At 49.8% G+C, this 23,481-nt stretch overlaps 1 protein-coding gene across 3 annotated transcripts in view; it reads left to right on the top strand.

Moving 5' to 3' along the window:
• Positions 1 to 23,481, top strand: part of YLPM1 (YLP motif containing 1) — a 443,744-nt gene that overhangs the window by 293,157 nt on the left and 127,106 nt on the right. For 2 of the 3 annotated variants that reach the window (XR_003856278.1, XM_029598421.1), the window contains exon 13: positions 4,213 to 4,332. Coding sequence is in view for 1 of the 3 variants with exons in the window: in XM_029598421.1 (XP_029454281.1) it covers positions 4,213 to 4,332 (120 nt within the window). In the remaining 2 variants the exon portion in view is untranslated. Of the gene's footprint in view, positions 1 to 4,212; positions 4,335 to 23,481 lie in introns of those variants that run through there. The other variant, XM_029598422.1, reaches the window with a different exon arrangement.

Below are 23,481 nucleotides of genomic sequence, written 5' to 3'. Positions count from 1 at the left end.
GAACAGCTCCCCTATGAGGAAAGGCTGAAGAGGTTAGGGCTGTTCAGCTTGGAGAAGAGACGGCTGAGGGGGGATATGATAGAGGTGTTTAAAATCATGAGAGGTCTTGAAACAAGTAGATGTGAATCAGTTATTTACACTTTCAGATAATAGAAGGACTAGGGGGCACTCCATGAAGTTAGCAAATAGCACATTTAAGACTAATCAGAGAAAATTCTACCAGGTCCTAGATTCTCTTCAAGAGAATAAGCTGTATGTTAAAGTGAAAAAATGCTAGTTTGATAGACGAACCTTGGAGTTCCTGGGCTGCATAATCTCACCTGATGGAATTCAGACAGATCCAAAGGAGGACAGCGTAATGGCCTACATTCAGGAACATCAAGGAAATCCAGCATTTCTTAGGATTAGCAAAATTTTACCATCACTTGGGGTTCTTCAAAATAATAGTGCTCAAGAAGGCGGTCTGCTTTCAGGTGAATTATAGACCAACAATCAGCTTTTGAGTAGCTAAAGAAGGCCTTTACCACTGCACTGATTTTAGAACATCTTGGATCTACAGCAGCATCAGGGTGTTCATAGCTAGGGAATTTGACAATAGAACCACAGGGACTTTGAAACAGCAAGGATTACCTGGTAAAGTTCAAGAGAAGCAAACTTAGGGAGAACCACCCATGTCGCAAGGTGAAGACGTACAGCCTGTCAAGGTTCTTCAGAGCAGCACGAATCATGACAAGTTGGCATACTATGGATAATCCAAAAGGGAGCAGGATCTAGTGAGCTATGTAGATTTCAATTGGTCATTTAATTCAGGAACTCCATCCAACACAATAAGCTCAAACCATGAACAATCTAACACATTTATGGGCTAACTAGATAGGCTGTATGGTCTTTTAACGTCATGTTTTTGTTTCATTTTTATTGCTAAACTCATTACCAAAGCTAGAGTCAACATATTCTGGCAAGAGCTTTTGTAACTTAGTGTGTGGCTGTACAGTGCTGCTTTATAAATGATGAACAGTAGTAGCAAGGAAATAGTATACTAACAGATTTTACAGTTTTATTTATTTCATTTATCAGTTGTCTTCCAAAACTTAAAATAAGCCTTTCCAAAGTGATGTACAGCAAAAGTAAACAAAACAATGCAGTAAGATAAAACCTTCTTGGTTTATCTGAGCTATGAGAAAGCATTTCCACTCCAGTGCCATCAGGGTAACAAAAACCACAGGTGTTGCAGTTGCTAGGATTTCTCGTAAACTATCCCAAATTCAATCTGAATCTGTCACCTCAACTAGATTTCATCGGGTCTCTGTTAAATATGAGTCAGGCAAAAGTCTTTCTGTCATTAAGATCATCAAATTAATATCCATAGTTTATTATGGTACTGGGAATCCTTCAGAGCCAGCAGACTGCAACTTGGATATTAGATCATCTGGCCGCAACAGATTGTCATGCCCTTGGCACATCTTCATATGAGACATTTACAGTGGACACACTGCCACTTGAGGACTAAAGGAGTGTACCTTTGTCACAGGGCAGCTCCTAGTGCAGATAAAGACCAAAATCGTCCAGCTAATCTGCTCAGTTAAGATTCATTCACCATATAGACTCCTATATGGAACACAACATCAATTCCCCTCTCTCTCCTGTCTCTCAACCTTTTTTCCTCCACTGCCCTCCAACTCTGCTATGGTGATTCCATCCACTACCTCTCTTAGTGACCATGTCAGACTTTGCCATCTTAAACTTTTTCTTCCAAAATCTAGACCCCAGTCTCTTTTTTTTAAAACCAAGTTGCGGAAACCGTGTTCCACTCAGACATATTACGTTCTTCAAGGTCTCAATTACTTGTTATATTTTCATTGTTCCAATTAAAATTGCAAGTTTCACGTGCATTGCCCTTTTCCTGCTCAGGGCCAGTTTTGTGGAATGCACTTCCAGAGGAAAGGAAGTGCGAGAGGAAAAGGATATTAAACTTTGTAGTAAGAAAATTAAAACATTTTATTTTCATGAAGCTTTTAAATAAATTGGTGCTTGCCTTGTACGTTTTATAATTGTATATTTTTACATTTTAATGTGACTTTTTCTTTTTATATTTCTATTATGAATATTACTTGTAATTTGCTTTGAACTAAATTGTTTTTAGGAATATGCAGACTATAAATATGTACAAATAGGTTTGTAATAATCCCTACATCCACCAAGGTTAGCAATGCTACTGTTAATATAGATATACCGTATTTTTCGCTCCATAAGACGCACCTGACCATAAGACGCACCTAGGATTTAGAGGAGGAAAATAAGAAAAAAAAAATTCTGTCCCCATGACGGGCTCTGTAAGGAGCTCCCTCCTGGTGGCCTGGTATGCTTTTCATTAATTTCAGCTATCAAAAACTGCTAATCAGTTCTGAAAATCCACATTGCTTCCATATGCAAGAAACATTTTATCATGAATCACTGAACTATACCATGAACTAAAAAAGTAAAGGTTTGTATCATGTGTCCTCTATTCCAGGCAGTATATTATTACCCTCATGATTTTCTAATATATCTAAACAAATGAGAAGGAAATGGCCTGTACTAACCATAAACTTTGATGACATGTATCGTCTTCTGCCAGGAGAACTTGAGCTCCCTGCCTGTCTGCTGTTCTCGGGGTGCATTTTACAGCAAAGCTTGGTGTGGTGCAGGTCAAACATCAGCTGTTTGAACCGCGTGCGCTATGGAGGCCTCTCCAATTCCCTGCCGGTCTGCTGTTCCCGGCGTGATCTTACTGTGAAGGTCGGCGGCACCCTGGGAACAGCAGACCAGCAGGGAACTGTTTGAACTGGAGGGGCCCATGGTTCAAACAGCTGATGTTCGACCTGCGCCATGCCGAGCTTCACAGTAAGATGCACCCCGGGAACAGCAGACCGGCAGGGAGCTCAAGCTCTGCCTGCAGAAGATGATACATTTGACCTGCGCCACCATACTGATTGGGCTGAGTTGGGAGGAGGAGGAGGAGGGGGACGGCGCGCGAGAGGGAGAAGACGCTACATTCGCTCCATAAGACGCACAGACATTTTCACCCCACTTTTGGGTGAAAAAAAGTGCGTCTTATGTTATGGAGTGAAAAATACGGTAGGTATATGTTATGTGCATGTTTCTATAATATCTCTATATGGCTTTCTGTGATCATTAAAGTTCCAAGACTCCCTGTGTTGGTAAGTCACCCATGCCAATCTGTCCTGGTGTTTACCCTTTCAAATTCTTTCACACTAAATTGTTCTAAAAACAAATGCCTCCACACTGAGCTGGGGGGTGGCGGTTTATACACAAGGTCACATCAATTCTCTAGAATTTCAGGCTGTATTGAATGCACTAAAGGCTTTCAGAAATGTGGTGGCCAGTAAAATTTTCCTGATAGGTTCAAAAAACTCCGCGGGAGAGCCAGTGCTCTGAGGCGAGTGCCCACTCTCCCAACGTGCGCCCAGGCACCTCTCCTGGGCGCGTGATTCTTTATTTAAATTAGGGCCTGCACTAATAAGGAGGCGCTAGGGACGACACTTAATTTTACAATGTTTTTAATCATTTGACTTAAACCAGGCCTAAACAGACCTGGAATTGCTGTAACCAAACATGGCCATTTCTAATTGGGCAGAATAATGCATCTTCTTCTGTTATGCCTAAGTGTGACTTACTCTAGAAAGGAGCATGTCAAGACTGATAATATCAGAGCCAGGGACTGCATTGGATTCCCATCCAAGGTTGGCTGCAGTATGGACTTTTGTCCACACATTTACTTTCCATTATTTTGTAGATGCTGACTTATGACACAACAGTAGGTGATGGGGAAAACAAAGTTGGTTACTTGTAATGGGTGTTCTCCATAGGAAGGAATACTCAGCCGCACATTCCTTCCTGCCGTTTTGGAGTTGACTTTTTAAGCTTTTATATATGACTGAGAAATGTCCTGAGCAATAGTGGTAGGGTAGGAAGTCCCACATAAATCAAGTAAAGTCTGCAAAGCTTTTTCTACAGCGTTGGAAGAAACACTGTACATTGGCTACATTGGATTATGACACCAGCTTGTGTGATTAATTATTTTGCTGTCTATGGGGAACATCTATTACAGATAAGCAACTCAATTCTCCATTCACTGGCAGTTAAAACTTGGTTTCCACTCTGCTGCTCTGCCTGCTTTATAGCTGAGCTCTTTGATCTTGTCATTGGCAGGATAAAGAGGTTGAATGTGGGGGCCCAGCTCCGCGAGTACTGAGCCTTGATGACTATTTCATAACTGAAGTGGAGAAGGTGGAGAAAGACCCAGATTCAGGCAAAAAAGTCCAGAAGAAGGTATGTCTCTCCCAGTCACTAGATAAGGTCTGTACTCCTGTTTGAAGATTACAAATACATTTCTAAAGAAAGGGAGTCAGAATGGCTTTTTTTCCAGCCGGGCTTTGTCCTGCAAAAAATGCAATATAGCTCTTAACATTAGAGGATATAGCACTGAAAAAATGTATAGACACCCTCCTTTTCATCTTCAAGACAATAGTAAATGGCCACAAATGCCTTGGGAAAGAAAATAATTTTTTAAAACCTTTGCTGTATATTTCCTACTATTGAGTTACCTCATCATTCTGGTTTTTTTCCACGGAGCTTTTGCATCGTAATGTGAGTAAGCTTTTAGCTTTTGTTCCTAAAACTTGTTGGAACCCTTGTTTCCCTGATTTTTTGGGGGTTTCTTGCGTTCCACAGATGCCAGGTCAGTCTCCGTGACTCCTGTAGCCTCCTCAACTAGGTTTCTTGGCGTTTTTTGCATAAGATTTCTTTCGCTTCAACCTCAACCTCCCCCATGGTGTCCGCCTGTCATTGTTGCCTGTCACCATCGTTATCGTTTTTGTGTCCTTCTTTTTTCACTTTGGTTATGTAAAAGTGTGCACAAAGATATGTGTTAAAAATGAATAAAGAAATAAATGTCCATTCCCTGTATGTACCAGAATCCGTCCAGACCGCTGGGTTGTGTCTCCCTTCCAGCAGATGGAGTCAGAGAAAAAAGCTGAAGGCACCCTCCGATAACCCAGTGTGCCACCTGCTGTCCCCCAGTATTTCTCTGACTCCAGCAGATGAAGGAAGACATAACCTGCGGTCCTGATCTTTTCCAAATTTTGGGGTTTATTTCTATTGGAAAGAGGTTCTTTTTATCCATGTTTACCTTTGACTAGATCAGCTTTTCATAATTGGTTAAAAAAAAAAACCAAAAAACATAAAGAGAGTACAGATCCTTCTCCCCTCTTGTAAGCAGGCAGGGTTTGGTGCCCGCCAGCCGCGGTACCCGGAGGACCTAAGTGATACCCGGTTAGAGGGATTTACCAATGGGCCGGTCCCAACCCCCTATGATTCCAGAGAAGTTCCCTTCCTCTGAAGGGAGCTATATACTGTTACTATCGAGGGAGGCGCAGTCCCCTGGTTTAATCTGCTCCATTGTAAAAAAAAAAAACCAAAAAAAGCCTGTCTTAAGTGCCCGGGGCTCCGGAGGCACACTTACTTGATTGCTCAGCTATTTTGTGCGGCCATACCGAGGGGATCGAAGTGTGCTGCTTCTGGAGAGTCGGTAACGCGGCTCTCCCGTGAGGGCCTCTGTCACCGCTGCCTCCCAAGGGGAGAAGGGCCTTCTCAATTGCCTGTATCAGGCAAAAGAATGTCTGTACCGCATTTGCGCGGCTTCGGTAGAAGGCAGCCAGCTTCTCTCCAGCGACCTGCCCCATCCCCGATAAGTGCGGGAACGACAGCCATCTTAGGTGCTTCGGGCTCCGATGCAGCTCTAGAGGAGGGGATCTTCCACTCCCCCTGTCTCCTCCCGATTTAAGCCCCGTAAGACCCCTACATGTAGATTTTGAAGATCCTCCTATTCCCCCCCTTCTCCTGCCGTGCCTCCGGGGAGGTTCTTAAAGAGACAGCATCCTTTTTCTTCAGTTTGTTTTGCTGCTGCATAAAGCCTATATGGAAGCAGAGGCAGATTTGGATTTGCAGCCATTTCCACCAGCAAAGGTCCCTAGACCTGCAGACTGGCAAGTTCCTACAGCTCCTATACCTCCGCCATCCACGGTCACAGTGGTACCGGCAGCTGTTCCTCTAGTCCCCGCGCCTCGAGACCCTTCCACGCGGGCACGGGCGATAATGATAAGTCCACTCCAGTTGAAGGGGATAACCTTCAGGTGCTCTGGTTATTTTCGCAGGGAGGAGCTGAATCCTCTAATTCCTCATATTCTACAAGAGCTTGATATTCAGGCTCCGCAGCCGGTGGCGGAACCTTCCTTGGGGGACCCTGTTCTGTCAGGTTTGAGGGACCCACTTACAATTTTCCCCTTTCACCTGAAGCTCCTGCAACTACTGACTCGGGAATGGGAGGTGCTGGAGGCTAGCCTGAAAGTTAGTAGAGCCATGGAAAAATTTTATGCGCTTCCGATAGAGTCCTTGGATTTGCTTAAGGTTCCTAAAGTGGATGCGGCCATCTCGGCGATTGCTAAGCGCACAACCATTCCCGTGATAGGAGGCGCAGCTCTCAAGGACCTCCAGGATAGGAAGCTGGAGGTTCTTCTCAAAAGAATTTTTGAGGTTTTGGCGTTCGCTGTCAGGGCGGCCATCTGTAGTAGTCTAATGCAGAGGGCTACTCTTAGGTGGGTGCAGCAGTTGCTCACAACTCAGGAGCTCCCCCCTGAGGAGGCTGATCAGGTGAATCGTCTGGAGTTGGCCGTTGCTTATATCGCTGATGCCTTATATGATCTCCTTCGTACCTCCTCGCACACGATGGCCTTGGCAGTTTCTGCTAGGAGGCTTCTTTGGCTCTGCAACTGGTCAGCTGACGTCTCGTCAGAGTCACAGCTGGGTTCCTTCCCATTTAAAGGAAAGTCGTTATTCGGTGATGAGCTGGAGCAACTTGTCAAAGACTTGGGGGATAATAAGGGATACAAGCTCCCGGAGGACAAGCCCCGCTCTTCCCGTCCCTTTGGGTTGTTTAGAGGGCGCTTTCAGGGTCAACATCATTTTCGGACGGGTAGGGTTCTGTTCTTTGCTCCGAGGCAGGCGTCCTCGCAGTCCCAGGCTTGGACACATTCATTTTGCGGCAGACAAACTCCGCATGATGGAAACTCCCAAGGTTTCGCTACAAGCAAGGTTGCCCAATGAAGGTGCGCTGGCCCATTCCTCCGTTCCGGAGATCGGCGGACGTCTCTCTCTGTTTCGTGAGGAATGGGTCAAGATCTCGTCGGATCAGTGGGTTCTAAACATCATAGAACGCGGTTACGCTTTGGATTTTACCCACCCACTACGAGATCTGTTTTTGGTGTCTCCTTGCGGGTCCCAGACAAAGCAACAGCTGGTACTCCAGACCTTGGTTTGCTTGAAGGATTTGGGAGGGATTGATCCGGCCCCGCTGAACAAACGTCAAACTGGACAATATTCCATTTACTTCATGGTACCCAAGAAGGAGGGCTCCTTCCGTCCAATATTGGATTTAAAGAAGGTCAACAGAGCACTTCGGGTTCCTCGTTTTCGCATGGAGACATTGAGATCCGTCATTGCGGCCGTCCACAAAGGCGAATTTTTGGTTTCTTTGGATCTGACGGAAGCTTACCTACACATCGAAATCCAAGAGTGTCATCAGAGCTTTCTGCGGTTTGATATTGGGCGAGCATTACCAGTTTCGGGCACTCCCGTTCAGCTTAGCAACAGCTCCTCGCGTTTTTACCAAGGTAATGGTGGTAGTGGCAGCAGCCCTCCGGCGGGAGGGAATACTGGTTCACCCATACTTGGACGACTGGCTCATTCGGGTGAAGTTGGAGGATCTTTGCAAGGTGGCAGTTCAGACGGTCTTGCATAGTCTTCGCTCTCTTGGATGAGTAGTCAATTTCGCAAAGAGACAATTGGTGCCTTCCCATGGATTACAATTCCTGGGAGCCCATTTCGACACTGCGGTGGGCAAGGTTTTTCTCCCACAGGACAGAATGCTCAAGCTGATGTTTTAGGTGCGCCGTCTTTTGGCTCTCCCTTTACCCAAGTTATGGGACTATTTACAAGTTCTCGGATCTATGGCGTTTGCTCATATGAGACCGTTACAGAGGGTATTGCTTTCCCGCTGGGATCCCAAGTCAGAGGAGTTCCATTTGCCTTTGCCCCTCCTGGATCCCGCCAGGACGAGTCTCTCATGGTGGTTGGTTCCCGATCACTTACTGAAGGGGATGGACCTAGAGAATCCCCAGTGGGTGATTGTAACAACGGATGCCAGTCTGTCCGGTTGGGGAGCAGTCTGTCAGTTGCGGTCGGCTCAGGGGAAATGGACACTTCAGCAATCCAAATGGTCCATCAATCGCTTGGAGACTAGAGCGATTCGCCTAGCATTACGCACCTTTCTCCCGCTTGCTCGGCATCGCTCGGTGAGAGTTCTCTCCGACAATGCGACGACGGTGGCGTACATCAACAGACAAGGTGGAACAAAGAGTCGTCCAGTCGCCACAGAGGTGAACAGGTGGTTGGCCTGGGCGGAACGCCATCTGGTTCGGTTGGCGGCATCTCACATAGCAGGAGTAGACAACGTTCAGGCAGATTTTCTCAGTCACCGGGAGCTGTCCGAGGTGGCGATGCGACTCCTGATTTGTCGGTGGGGGTACTCTGACTAGATCTGATGGCTACTTGACAGAACGCAAAGGCGGCTCGTTTCTTCAACCGCAGGAGGGAACACGGGGCGGAAGGGGTGGATGCCTTGGTCCTTCCGTGGCCCCGCAACATACTGCTCTACGTGTTTCCTCCTTGGCCGCTGGTGGAAAAGGTCTTGAGAAGAATAGAGTCCCACCAGGGTCCAGTGATTCTTGTAGCTCCAGAGTGGCCACGGAGGCCGTGGTTCGCAGACCTGATCAACTTAGCGGTCGAAGACCCCTTGCGTCTCGGTCACCTTCCGAATCTGCTACGGCAGGGTCTAGTATTTTTCGAACAGGCAGCCCGCTTTTGTCTAGCGGCTTGGCTTATGAGAGGCAGCAGCTGAGAAAGAAAGGATATCCGGATGCGGTTATCTTGACTCTACTGTGTGCCCGAAAAACATCTACCTCTCTTACTTATGTTCGAGTATGGAAGGTTTTTGATTCAAGGTGTCCCTGCGCCAGGCCACTATGGTGCACATTCTAGCGTTCTTGCAGAAAGGCTTAAAAAAGAGCCTGGCATTCAGCTCGCTTCGTATTCAGGTAGTAGCTTTGGGCTGTTTGTGAGGAAAAGTCGATGGTACGTCTCTTGCAGGTCATCCTGATGTGGCTCGGTGCGGGCCATCTGTCCGTCGTGGAGTTTAAATTTGGTTCTCCGTGGACTCTGTGGCCCTCCATTTGAATCACTCAAGCGTGCGACATTGAAGGATCTAACACTCAAAGCGGTGTTCCTCATGGCAGTCTGCTCGGCTAGGCGTATATTGGAGATTCAAGTGTTGTCCTGCAGAGAACCGTTCTTGCGGATCTCGGATTCGGGGGTTTCGCTGAGAACGGTACCCTCCTTTCTACCTAAGGTGGACTCGGCATTTCACGTGAACCAATCAGTGGAGTTGCCTGCTTTTCCGGATTTGGATCGGACTTTTCCGCAAGCTCAGGAATTGAGGAGACTAGATGTTCGCCAGGTACTTCTATGATATTTGGAGATGACTAATACTTTTTGTGCTGTGGAGCGGTCCTAAGAAGGGATGTCAGGCTTCCAAGGCTACCGTCTGCTCTCAGCCTATGTGACCTCAAAGTGATTTGCTGAGAATGACTTGCAGAATACAGCTGGACAGGCAGTCAAGCTGGCTCCAAGATGATGCCTATTCATAGGGTCATACAAAGAAGAAACCAACGGCGGGAGCTCCAGGCACTATTCTCAGGAGTATCTATAAACACAGCCACAGATGTTAATTACCTTGACCAGCAAGATTCTAACAGAACAAAAGACTATCCAAAGAGTGATGGTAAATGGGCCCCACCTGGGAAAACTAATCAGGGCAGTTCAGGAATAGTCACATCGTGCTGTTGACACGACAACCTATGTAAATGATTCTTTGGGCAGTCATGCAACTCTCTAGAATCTTCTACCCTTGTTCAATATTGAATGTTATCTATAAAAGAAGGATCCCTTCCTGTATACGATGAGATGCTGGTGGACAGTTTGTAAGAGAAATGGCATCAGCATCTCCCAAGAATACTTATATTGTTCAATATTGTTCAATAAAAAATGCTTTCAATAAAAATCTAAGTGTTCTTGTATCCCTGGACATAAGCATCCATAAAAAATAGCATGGTGCTTAACAGTGGTTGTCAAATACGCCCTCAAAAGGGCCAAATGCACTCTGACCCATTCCTCTGCACCCTGGGGAAGGACCACAGGGCATTAGACATTTTTGGGAGGAAAGTGTTCCAGACAGCTATGCTTATTGCTCGCATCTCTTCCTACCAGCTCTACATGAGCCAATACTCATGGGACCTCTGGAAGCAGGTGCAGGAGATAGCCAAGAAGCTGTCTCGGCAGCAGCAGGACTTCCTCCAGTCATTGGTGCAGAAAGGCTTGGCGTGCGACAAACACTAGGCCTGGCTGGCTGACTTTGTTTTTGAAATGGCAGCGAGGGTCTCTGCAGTGGGAATTGGCGCCAGCAGTTATGGCTGCGAGCCTCTGATCTTCATCCAGCGGTTCAGGAGAGGCTCGCAGATGTGCCCTGTACCGGGAAGAATCTCGTTGGAGATTAGGCCACTGTCTCTCACCCTGTTGAGGGACCAACATGAAACCCTCCAACAACTCTCCTCTGGCACTCCGGATCCGTCGTCCTCCTCCAGGAGGTTGGCGAAGCAGGGGCAGAGGAAGTCTATCACCAGATGAGGTAGTATCCTCCGCCCCCTCGCTCCCCTCAGCAGCATATTAGCTCCCCAGGTTGCAGAGAGTTCCCTGCCATAGCTGGCGCCTCAGTTATCTCCTGGGATGGGGTTTTGACTGGATCGGAGGAAGCATAGCCAGTTGCCTGTACCCGAGATGCTGGGGCTGCGGTTCTTCACGGACCGGTGTCCCAGTATATCCTTGCACCAGTGGGTTCTGTCCATCAGGGGTATCAATTACATCCCATCAAATTGCTCTCTGTTTCCCGTTTTGGGGGCTGGTAGTGCATCAGGAAGTTCTGCTTGTGGATCTCTCTGCCCTTTTAACGGCCAGGGCAGTCGAGCCTGTTCCACAAAGGCAGAGAAGGTGGGGATTCTACTCCAGGTATTTCCTGATTCCAAAGAGAACAAGAGGACTCATCCATCCCATCCTAGACCTAAGGGCCTTGATAACATTTCTAAAAAAAAAAAAAAAGAAAAGTCAGAATGGTTTCTCTGGGCTCCTTGATGCCCCTTCTACAAGGTGGAGACTGGCTATGTTCCTTCGATCTAAAGGATGCATACACCCATGTTGACATCTTCCCAAGTCACAGGAAGTATCTCCGATTTGTGGTGGGGAAACAGCACTTCCAGTTCAGTGTGTTGCCATTTGGGGTAGCATCAGCCTCATGTGTCCTCACAAAATTCCTAGCCGTGGTGGCGGCGCACCTTTGCAGGCTGGGAGTGCATGTCTTCCCCTTTCTGGACAATTGGCTAGTCATGAGCACATCTCAGGTAGGGGCCATTCGGTCCATGAGCTTGACCATCTGGGTGTTGGAGTCACTAGGATTTGTCATCAACTACCTGAAGTCCCATTTCAGTTGTACTTTATAGGAGCCCTGCTAGACACGGCTCAGGCCAAGGCCTTTCTGCCCAGCCAGAGAGCCGTCGCCATGACGACCACTGTGGCAGAGATTCAACAGAGTCAACAGGTGTCATCCTTGGCCACAACCGTTCATGTCACACCCTTGGAACGTTTACACATGCGCAGAACCCAATGGTCACAGTGGCTCTAGGCCATGCAGAGCCTCAAGGCTTGCATGTGAGTTACCCAGTCTCTCCAGGACTTTGTCTTGGTGGTGGATACTCTCCAAACTGGAATGGGGGTCTCTCTCCGGAGTCATCCTGCACAAATTATCCTAACCATAGAATCAGCATCCACCCTGGGCTGGGGAGCTCATATAGAGGGGCTGCACACCCAGGGCCTCTGGTTTGCTCAGAAAAGCTTTTGCTAGATCAACTGCTTTGAGCTCCGGGTGATCAGGTTCGCACTATGGCTTTCAGAGATCGGCTGTCCAACAAAGTTGTCCTGATCCAAACAGACAACCAGGTAGCAATGTGGTATGTCAACCATCAGAGAGGTATGGGATCGTACATCCTGTGTCAAGAAGTGGTCCAGATTTGGTCATGGGCCCTGTCCCACAGGATGGTGCTCAGGGCAATGTATCTGGCAGGTATGGAGAACGTGTTGGTGGACAGTCTTTGGTCATGCCTTCAGACCTTACGAATGGTCCCTGAACCAGGAGGTGGCAAATCAGATCTTCCGCCTCTGTGGGAGCCCAGACATAGATCTGTTTGCGTCCCTCTGGGAACAGGAAGGTAAATCGGTTCTGCTCCCTGTGGATGGCAAACCAGCCTCTGATGCCCTTGCCTGTCACTGGGGCAAGGGCCTTCTATGCGCATATCTTCCCATTACTTTGCTGGCAAACATTCTCTTGAAGGTTCACGAGGACGGAGGGACTATGATCCTCATAGACTCTCATTGGCTGAGACAGGTCTGGTTTCCACTCCTACGGGAGTTATCCATCCAGAAAACGATCAGTCTGGAGACTTCTCCGGTTCTCATCACGCAGGATCGAGGGAGGTTGCCGCATCCCAACCTCCCAGCCTGGATGTTGAGAAGTTAATTCTGCAACCACTCGATCTCTCAGAGGATGGGTCTAAGTCCTAGTGGCTTCTAGAAAGCCTTCCTCTAGAAAGTCCTGTGGACTGAAGTGGAGGAAGTTTTCTATGTGGTGTGAGCAGAAGGCCCTGGATCTGTTCTCCTGCCCCACACAAAAACTGCTTGATTACCTTCTACACCTATCGGAGACTGGCTTAAAAACCAACTTCGTTAGGGTCTATCTGAGTGCAATTGGCGCATACTACAATGGTGTAGATGGTATGCTCATCTCTGTACACCTATAATTGTACGTTTTATGTGGGGCCTGCTTCAGTTGAAACCTCCCCTAAGGCCTCTCGCTGTGTTTTGGGACCTCAACGTAGTACTAGTTCAGCTGATGAAAGCTGCTTTTGAGCTGCAGCATACCTGTGACCTGAAGTACTTGACCTGGAAGGTCATATTTTTGGCGGCGGTTACTTCAGCGCGGTGGGTCATGAGCTCCAGCCTTAGTGACATATCCATCTTATACTAAACTTTATCATGACAGGGTAGTCTTGTGCATACACCCTAAGTTCCTGCCTAAGGTGGTGACAGACTTCATCTTAACCAGTGTATTGTCCTGCCAACTTTCTTTCCCAGGCCCCATTCACACCAAGGTGAACGAGCACTGCACAGTTTGGACTGCAAGTGATCCATAGCCTTCTATCTGGAGCAGAAGAAGCCCATAGACAGTCCACCCAACTTTTTATTTCTTTTGATAGCAATAGGTTGGGAGTTGCTGTTGTCAAACAGGCACTATCCAATTGGCTAGCAGATTGCATCTCCTTCTGTTATGCCCAGGTGGGACTGCATCAAGGCTCATTCTTTCAGAGCCATAGCAACTTCGGTGGCCAACTTGCGAGCAGTTCCTGTGGAGGAGATATGCAAGTCTGTGACGTGGAGCTCTCTCCACACATTCACATCTCACTATTATCTGGATAAGGATGGCCGACGTGACAGTAGGTTCGGCCAGAAAGGTGTAAAACCCAACTCTCCCTGCCTAAGGCTCATTGTTTGGGTTCAGGCTGTTTCCCCCTCTTACCAACAGCACTGTTGTTGTGCCCGTTGTCTCCTGGTTGGTGTCTGTTGGTACTCTTATTTTGGGGAGCAGCCTGTAGCTAAGGACTACCATCCTGTTTGTCTTTGGAGAAAGCAGATATGCTTACCTGTAACAGGTGTTCTCCAAGGAGAGCAGGATGTTAGTCTTTACGAAACCTGCTGACCACTCCGCAGAATTGGGTTTTTCCTGTTTTTTATCGTAATTCCATTACAAGACTGAAGAGGGACCGCGCATGGACGCGTGGTATAGGGCATGCTGGGTATGCTCAGTATGCCAAGTCAAAGTTCTGGAAACTTTGACAGAAGTTTTCCATGCTGGGCTCCATTTGATATCACCCATGTGTGACGACTAACATTCTGCTGTCCTTGGAGATCACCTGTTTCAGGTAAGCAACTCTGCTGTCCCTTTAGATTGCAGGGACCAGTTGGCTGATCACCTAAACAAACATGGACCAACTTATTGATAGTTGGGGCAGATATCTGAAGAGCAGGGAAGGAGGAGTTTCCTCCTGTTGAACATCATGGGAGTCCCCTCTATGGCTTAATTAAATATTGGGGGAGTTACAACCCACCTCCCTTCAGTAGTCTCAACCAATCTCAATCCAACCACTCCCCAATGTTTTAATTAGAAGAATTATGACAAAGTAGCTGTGTTTCTTGCACTCACAGCAGGGGAGGGAAAATATCATCAGGTCAGTCTCATTCCAGAGGATCGTGTAGTGGCAGCAGGGGCAGTTGCTACCCTTTTAAGAGGCTTGGTGCTTGCACCAGCCTTCACGTCTGCGTAACCAGATTGAGCGGGGCAGTTCAGGGCCCAGCTGAGCCCGATGTTCATGTTGTTAGTCAGCTGGTCTGACCAATTGTGCAGTGGCAGCGGTAGTGAAGTGCTGGAGAGTGCCAACAGTCTGTACATACCCAGAAGCAGCAGCAGTGTCCAGTACTGTGGCACCTGGAGTGAAGCCACTACCAGGACAGTTTGGCCCAGAGGTTTAGAGCCATAGAGAATGTTCCACTCATGGCTGCAGAGGATGGCACGAGCATAGGTCTGCTTCCTCTAATGACTGCCACTCCATAGACCAGCAAAAATGCTGCCGTGGACCAGAGGTTGAGAAACACTGCTTTAGTTATTTATTCATCCAAACCTTTTTCCCTAGGACAGGCCCACAGAGTTGTCATATTTGATGATGAGAGATGTCTTAGTGGTGCAGTATCTATCTGAAGTAATTAGTATATCTTAGGCCAATAACCTATATGCTATATGCTCTTCTGCTTTTTTCTCTAAATGTTTTACAGTGTCAAAGCAATTGATTGTAAAGTAAATCTGATGTTAAATCTAATTCTCCAGTTTTGTGATCCTGGGTTATTGTGTGAGTTGTAATTGTGGCTTCCATATTGTCTGTGCCAGACAATTGGGTTATGTCCCTCTTGCCTGCAAATGGAGACAGAAAAAAAAAGATAAAATCTGATTTCACTCCCCCTATAAGTGTCTTGTGCTGCCTTCAGTATTTCTCTGTCTCTAACAGATGATGCAAACAGATGGACTGGTGCTGCCACTACAAGTCAACAACACTCCAGGAAGGCTTTAGGACTAGGTTTCTGGTGGAGAGTAGGCCAAGTCTTAAGGGAGCTTTAGATGATGGTCCTGATTCTATCCTTCCCTTCAGGAGCCCAACTCAGGTGTCTGAATTCTTGCACGATGGGTCAAGTACTGCATGGTTCCAAATGATTTGTTCCCTTGGTGTTTCTGGCAATAGGAGCTACTGATATGCTGGGAGAGCAGCAGGGAGGCAGAAAAGTTTAGCTTGCAGCACACCCTTTTCCACGGACTGCCTCCCAGTCTCCTATGGTACTATAATGGATTTGGATTCGGTAAGGGGTTCATGATCACTGTCCCCTCTTCCTCCCTCCGCTTAAGACTAAAAAGAGGTGAGGAACAGCATCTCATAAGTCACAGTGGCTCAGCCTGTCAGCAACTTCATACTGTCGGTCTTCTGAGTAGGCAGGCATGTGCCGAGAGCAAAACTGAGGTTCCCTGTACGTACCTGGATCAGTCCAGACAGTGGGTTATGTCCCCAATCCAGCAGATGGAGTCAGCACAAGCTTTGAGGGGGCGTATCCATATATACTACTACCCCCTCTGCAGGAGTTCAGTATCTTCTGACTCCAGCAGATGCGAGTAGGGGAATCAGGCTTCCCCTCCTTTTCCTTTTTCTTCACTTTCTTGCTTGATTATGGCTTGTTGTTGTCTTTTTCTGTGGATCAAGTTTGTATCAAGTTTGTATTACGTTTAAAAAAAAAAAAAAAAGGCAGAGTTCTTTCAACTTCTGGGGAGTGGCTTATCTTCCTTGTCTCTTCTCTGCGGCCTTGCTGTTTATTTCTCGTTGCAGCCAGGGGTAAGTTTGTTTTTCCTTTGTAGTTTTTTCCTTCACAGCTCAGCCCCCAGTGCCCGCGAAAGCCGGTGGAGCCGGCCTCTTCGCTCTTTACTCCCTCACCCGTGGCCATTTTACAGCTCCTCATGGGCTGCTGAGCCATTTAGGGAAAGATGTCTGGGGTGGGTCGTGTGGCCGGGAAGGCCCCCCCCGCGGCACCCTCCTCTATTTTCGGACAGCGGGCAGTGCGGGCCGACCGGGCCCCCCCGCAGCGGCGCTTTTGTGCGCGTGGCCCTCCCCCCCCCGTGGCTTTTTCTTTTCTCCTACAGCGATCCCGATGCCGCGGCTGTCCCGCTGTGCGGCCTGCGGAGACCTGGGGTCCCGGATTTCCCGGGAGGACATCTGTGCACGATGCCTTCCCGGGGGGGAAGGTACCTCACAGTCCCTGACTGATTTCTCTTTTTTGCCCGGGCGGCGCGGGCCGGCCACTCCGCCATTTTTGGCGGGAACGGCGGCCATTTTACATTCTGAGCGCCCTGAGGCGCAGGCCACGAGGGGGAACGGATCCCTGGAGGCCACGAGGGAGAACGGATCCCTGGAGGACTCTACCAGCGGGGGTGTTCCCCTGATTTTGGTGCAGGAACCAAGCACCCAGGGCCAGGGAGCAGGAACCACGCCGCCCCCGAAGCGCACCCGAGCAGGCCGGGGTTCTCTCCGGAGTTTATCCTGCTCATGCATACCGCTTATCTGCAGGGGCTGGAAGCACCTGTGGGACCCCCCCCCTCCTAAGATCCCTCGGATGTCGCCCTCGACGCCGGCCCCCCCCGACCCTCCGGGAGTGGGGGCCTCCCGCTTTCCTACCCGGGTCCGATCCACGCCCGCGGCAGTGGGGGCGGTGCCAGACCCAGCGGGACATGGACTTGACCTCCCGGACGGGGGACAAGGGGACGGCACGCAGGAGGGGGATGATCCACGTACCCTACGCCTCTTCCAGAGGGAAGAGCTGGACGACCTCATCCCGCAGATCATCCAAGAATTAGATTTGGACCCGCCACCAGACCCGCCTGCCCCAGTAGCTCCCGCTGTCGTCACTTCTTCAAGGGGGCTCGGGCTTTTCCCATTCATGACTCGTTTTTACAACTTCTCACCAGGGAATGGGACACCCCGGAGGCCTCCCTGAAGAGAAGCCGGGCTATGGAAAAGCTGTACCCGCTCCCCGAAGATTTTCTGGACCTCATCAAGGTCCCAAAGGTGGACTCCGCAGTGTCGGCGGTCACGAAGAGGACGATTATCCCAGTGACGGGAGGTGCGGCGTTGCGGGACACACAGGATCGTAAGTTGGAAGTTTTCCTTAAGCGGGTTTTCGAGGTCTCCGCTCTGGGTATGCGGGCGGTGATGTGCAGTTCGCTTGCCCAGCGGGCTAGTCTCCTTTGGGTGCAACAACTCCTCACGTCTCAGAACCTGCTGTCCGATGAGGCTGCCCAGGCAGATCGGCTAGAAGCCGCAGTGGCGTATGGGGCGGACGCCTCGTACGACCTTTTTCGGGTCCTCGCAAGATCCATGGTTTCAGTAGTGGCAGCACGACGACTACTGTGGCTACGCAATTGGGCGGCTGATACGTCCTCTAAGTCGAGTCTGGGCTCTCTTCCCTTCAGGGGCAAGTTCCTCTTCGGGGAGGATTTGGACCAGATCATCAAGTCCCTGGGGGAGAACGCTGTTCATCGGCTGCCGGAGGATAGGTTTCGACCATCCAGAGCGTTTTCTTCTTCTCGGACCAGAGCCAGAGCGCAACGGCGCTACAGGGGATACAGACAGGCGGGCTCCCGGTCATCCGCCCCCAGGTCTCAGCCCTGGTCGCATTCCTTTCGCGGGCGTCGGCCCGCACGCACTACTCCTGGAACCGGGAACCCCTCTTCCAAGTCTTCACAATGATGCCAGTCTCGCCCACTCACCTGTCCCCAGGATTGGGGGCCGACTAACGTATTTCTACGCGGAGTGGGCACGGAACACCTCGGACCAGTGGGTCCTGGATACCATAAAACACGGCTACGCATTGGAATTTGTCCGCCCCCCGCAGGGAAGGTTCATCTTTTCCCCCTGTGGCTCGGACCTCAAGAGAGGAGTGGTGCAGCTGACTCTGGACAGACTCCGGGAGATAGGCGCTATTGCGCCCATGCCCTTCGGAGAGGTGGGCTCGGGCCACTATTCCATCTATTTCGTCGTACCAAAGAAGGACGGTTCCTTCCGGCCTATCCTAGACCTCAAGGAAGTCAACAAATCCCTTCGAGTCGTTCGGTTCCGCATGGAAACGCTCCGGTCAGTGATTGCGGCGGTGCATCGGGGGGAGTTCCTCGCCTCCCTGGACTTAACGGAGGCCTACCTGCACATTCCCATCCGCCCGGACCACCACCGTTTCCTTCGTTTCAAAATTCTGGACCAGCATTTTCAGTTCACGGATCTCCCGTTCGGATTGGCGACGGCGCCGCGCACCTTCACCAAGATCATGGTAGTCGTGGCGGCAGCTCTCCGGAAGGAGGGCATCCTGGTTCATTCTTATCTGGACGATTGGCTCCTCCGGGCGAAGTCATTCGATCATGAACGCTCAGCGGTGACTCGAGTAGTACGACCAAGAAGCTCCCTCATGCCCTCGCAACGCTTGGGTTTTTTTGGGGGGCGACCTTTGACACCCTACTGGGCAAAGTTTTTCTGCGCCAGGACAAAGCTCAATCCTTGCGGGATCACACACGACGGTTCTCTGCATTACCAGAGCCCACCTCCTGGGACTACCTGCAACTCCTGGGAGTGATGGGGTCCACCATCGACCTTGTACCTTGGGCTTTCGCGCACCTCAGGACCTTACAGTGGGCGCTCCTCTCCCGTTGGAAACCAGTATCGCAGGACTACCAGATGATTCTCCCGCAGAATGCCAGGGACAGTCTGGGCTGGTGGTTGGATCCGCCGAACCTGGCCCGTGGCGTGTCCCTCGATCTGCCAAATTGGGTGGTGGTGACCACCGATGCCAGTCTAGCAGGCTGGGGTGCAGTCTGCGATTGAAGCGCCACGCAGGGGACGTGGTCCACGGTGGAGGCGAAGTGGTCAATCAACCGTCTGGAAACCAGAGCGGTCCGGCTAGCTCTGCGACATTTCCTTCCGCTTCTTCGGAACCGGGAAGTCAGAATCCTATCGGACAACGCTACCACCGTGGCCTACATCAACTGACAAGGAGGCACGCGCAGCCTGCAGGTCTCGCTCGAGGCGGCGCTGCTGATGCAATGGGCGGAGCGTCATCTTGTCCGGCTAGCGGCCTCGCACATCGCCAGTGTGGACAACGTCCAGGCGGACTTCCTCAGTCGTCAACTGCTGGACCCCGGAGAGTGGTCTCTCTCCGACAAAGCGATGCAACTTCTCGTCCATCGGTGGGGGGCCCCCCACTTGGATCTGATGGCGTCCGCTCTCAGCGCCAAGGCTCTACGCTTCTTCAGTCGCCGGAGAGAGCGCGGCGCGGAGGGAGTGGATGCCCTGGTCCTCCCGTGGCCGCCACATCTTCTGCTCTATGCTTTTCCACCATGGCCCCTGGTGGGCAGGATGCTCCGCAGAATAGAAAGCCATCAGGGGACCGTGGTTTTCGTCGCCCCAGAATGGCCCAGGCGACCCTGGTTTGCGGACCTGGTACAGCTGGTGATCGACGGGCCAATCGGGCTGGGGCACCTCCCCCAGCTCCTACATCAGGGCCCGGTATTTTTCGAGCAGGCAGAACTCTTTTGTCTTGCAGCCTGGCTTTTGAGAGGCGCCGCCTCTGGCGTCGGGGCTACCCGGAGGCGGTAGTATCCACGCTATTGCGGGCACGAAAGACATCGACGTCGGCGGCCTATGTTCGAGTCTGAAAGGTGTTCGAGCTGTGGTGTACCAGCCAGGCCACGAGACCCGCTAAGGCTTCTGTACCTCAGATCCTTCAGTTTCTACAGGCGGGGGTGGAAAAAGGGCTCGCCTATAATTCACTACGGGTTCAGGTGGCCGCCCTTGGTTCGCTGTTGAGCGATGGGGGCTCTCTTCTACAGTATCCTGACATTGCTCGTTTTCTCAAGGGTGTCAAGCATATACGTCCTCCGTTACGGGACCCTTGTCCCTCCTGGAGTCTTAACCTTGTGCTTCGCTCCCTGTCGGGACCACCGTTCGAGCCGCTGCGCAACGATAAAGGATCTCACTCTCAAGACTGTATTTCTTGTGGCCATCTGTTCCGCTCGACGCATCTTGAAGCTGCAGGCTCTGTCATGTAGAGAGCCCTATCTCCGTTTCTCCGACTCTGGAGTTTCGCTTCGCACCGTTCCCTCCTTCCTTCCGAAGGTGGTTTCTGCATTCCATGTGAACCAGACGGAGGAGTTGCCGTCCTTCTCTTCCTCAGAGCCGAAGTTTCTCCGTCTCTTGAATGTCAAGCGCACTCTGCGCCTCTATCTGGAGGCTACAAATGAGTTCCGGACCTCTGACCATCTCTTCGTACTCTGGGCCGGTCCTAAGAAGGGGTCTCAGGCCTCGAAGACTACCATTGCCAGATGGCTGAAGGCCGGCATTGCTGCTTCCTACATTGGGGCGGGTCGGACTCCCCCACCCGGAATCGTAGCGCATTCTACACGTTCTCAGGCGGCTTCCTGGGCGGAGGTTCGCTCGGTATCCTCGCAGGAAATTTGTAGGGCAGCCACCTGGAAATCGTTACACACGTTCGAGGCACTATCGTCTGCACCTCGCCTCTTCGGTCTCTGGACACTTTGGCGAGCAGGTTCTCCGAGCAGGCCTCGCAGGACCCCACCCGATTTAGGGAAGCTTGGGTACATCCCACTGTTTGGACTGATCCAGGTACGTACAGGGAAAAGAAAATTATTACTTACCTGCTAATTTTCGTTCCTGTAGTACCATGGATCAGTCCAGACGCCCACCGCGTTTGGGTTCTTGATCCTGCTCAGCTCTGCGCTCCTTCTTGCTCGCAGTGTTCTGTGTCTTCACAGTCGTCTCTTTTCACTGTTTTTCACAGCTCCCTACAAGTTGGTAGGATGTTTGCAGTTACTTGTTGCGGTTACAATTGTTTTCATTATCTGTTTCCACAAACTTGATCCTTCGGGGGTTTCTACTCTGGCTTTGATATACTCGATACTGAACTCCTGCAGAGGGGGTAGTAGTATATATGGATACGCCCCCTCAAAGCTTGTGCTGACTCCATCTGCTGGATTGGGGACATAACCCACTGTCTGGACTGATCCATGGTACTACAGGAACGAAAATTAGCAGGTAAGTAATAATTTTCTTGTGTTCTGCAGATCAAGCACTGGCCCCTACGGTGGAAGGCAGCACTGTAGTGCACAAGGGAACAGGTTGGTACTTCCATTTTGATTGGAGCAGCAGACATTTTATTACTGCTTTGAACTAAAAATAAATAAGCATGGCGGCCTGTTTACCTCCCTCTTCCCTCCGATAGTCGAACAAGGAAGTTCTTTGGGAGCTGCATATTCTCCTTCAGGCATAGCAGTGTCTGCGCAGCTCCAATTCTCTGAGTTATTTCAGCAGGCACCCTCACGTGTATGCTGGAGCTCCTCTTTCTTGCCCTGTGATTGCTGCATGATGGAGTGAACAGCCTGCAGAAATAGCTTTCTTCCCCTTTACACAAATGAAGCTTTTCCTTTAAGGCTAAATTAGGCTAAAACCTGACAATAAAAACAATTCCAACGTGGCTTGCTTGGGCAGCATCTTTGGATTTCTCCTTGAACCCTTCCTAGCCCTTATCTATATCCCTGTTCAGAAGAATTTTAGGTTATCCTTGGCAACATTTGGGGGCAGGAACACTTCACTGGCTGGGACAGTCTTAGGAGATTGGCTGGTCAAGAAGAGGAGGAGATAGCTGATCCGATAGGTAGGGAGAGAGAACCTCTTCAAAAGGGAATAATGCCTCAGTTGAGAGGCTTTTCAGCAGATAGTAACGGGTGACTTCCCCCTCTCCAAGAGTTCCCCAATACTTCTGACTGTTGGAGATGGGATCTCTTCAATATGACACCTGGTTCTAGCCTTAAGGTGGCCAAGATGATGAGGGATCTATAGTCCCTTCCCAGAGAAGTGAAGGATATGGTATTGGATCACCTAGGGATGTTGTCATTATCTTTTAAGACCATAATCTGTGGATGAAAGCACAACATTCAGGGTTCTCCTCTCACAGAGGGTAACCATGGTGTGACCTTCCCCACAAGTAATAATTTGCTGTGGAAAGGAATTCTCAAACCTGCAGCTCCTGGATGGATTCACTGCTGGTGAGCCTCATAGTGGAGGTAAGTGAAACTAGGAGCTCCTTCAGTCAGATCCCCCGTGTGGCCTGGCCCAGGCTAGTTCAAGATGGGGCCATAGACATACTTCTCGGAATCTCACCCATAGAGTGATGGCCACTGTTCTTAACCTTTTTCTACAGTTTTACCCTAAGAGATTACCTGTTCTTTGGAGTAGTCCTGGAAGTTTAGGAAACAAAGTTCAGAGGTTGGTTAAGAATGCTTATCGTAAGCCCCTTCTTTCATCCAACCCTTCAATATCGGTCCTGGTCAAAGCTGTTTCAGAGGCTACAAGCAGTTTGCGCAGGCAGCTCTCTTCCTTCCTCGTGGAGTTATTCCAGGACAGTGGATTTTGCTGTTGTGTATTTGTTGTGCTCCCTCAACAGCAGCTCTTGGAGTCTTCTGATCTGGGTGGTCAGACACCACTCAGAAGGACTTCACTGTCACCTTCAGTGTAGGCTTTGGTGGTGATATTAGGCTGGTTCAGTTAGCCAAAGTTTTGGGGGCCCTATCACTCCCTTGAAAAGACATCAGGGCATAATACTATTTATTTTAGATTTCCCAGAAAGGGCTGTGAGTTCTGTTCTTGCTGGTGAAGGAGTAGTAAAGGCCTCCCTATGCAGGAAGGGACTCTGTTTCATTTTTCAATCAGACATCTGACTACTCAGGCCCAGTCAGGACAGGAAAGCCATTCAGTCACAGCCAGGGTTTATTCAGGTGTGGAATTCCTAGGCTGACTGATGATTATCCTGAATAACAATCAGTCCTTCCCAGTCTCTGGTGTATAGCGAAGCCCTTTTGTATTCAAAGTCGAAAGTGGTGTTATGTCCTTGAATTTCAAGGAATAAAATCTTTACCTCCTGGTGCTCAGATCTCCCATTTCACTGTCCACCCTGAGCATGACCTGTTCTGCAGGTCCTATGCTCCAGGGCAAGGGAACT

The sequence above is a fragment of the Rhinatrema bivittatum genome, chromosome 4 (assembly GCF_901001135.1).
Source record: "Rhinatrema bivittatum chromosome 4, aRhiBiv1.1, whole genome shotgun sequence".
NCBI classification, from domain to species: Eukaryota; Metazoa; Chordata; class Amphibia; order Gymnophiona; family Rhinatrematidae; genus Rhinatrema; species Rhinatrema bivittatum.
This window is presented reverse-complemented; position numbering and strand designations above follow the sequence as displayed.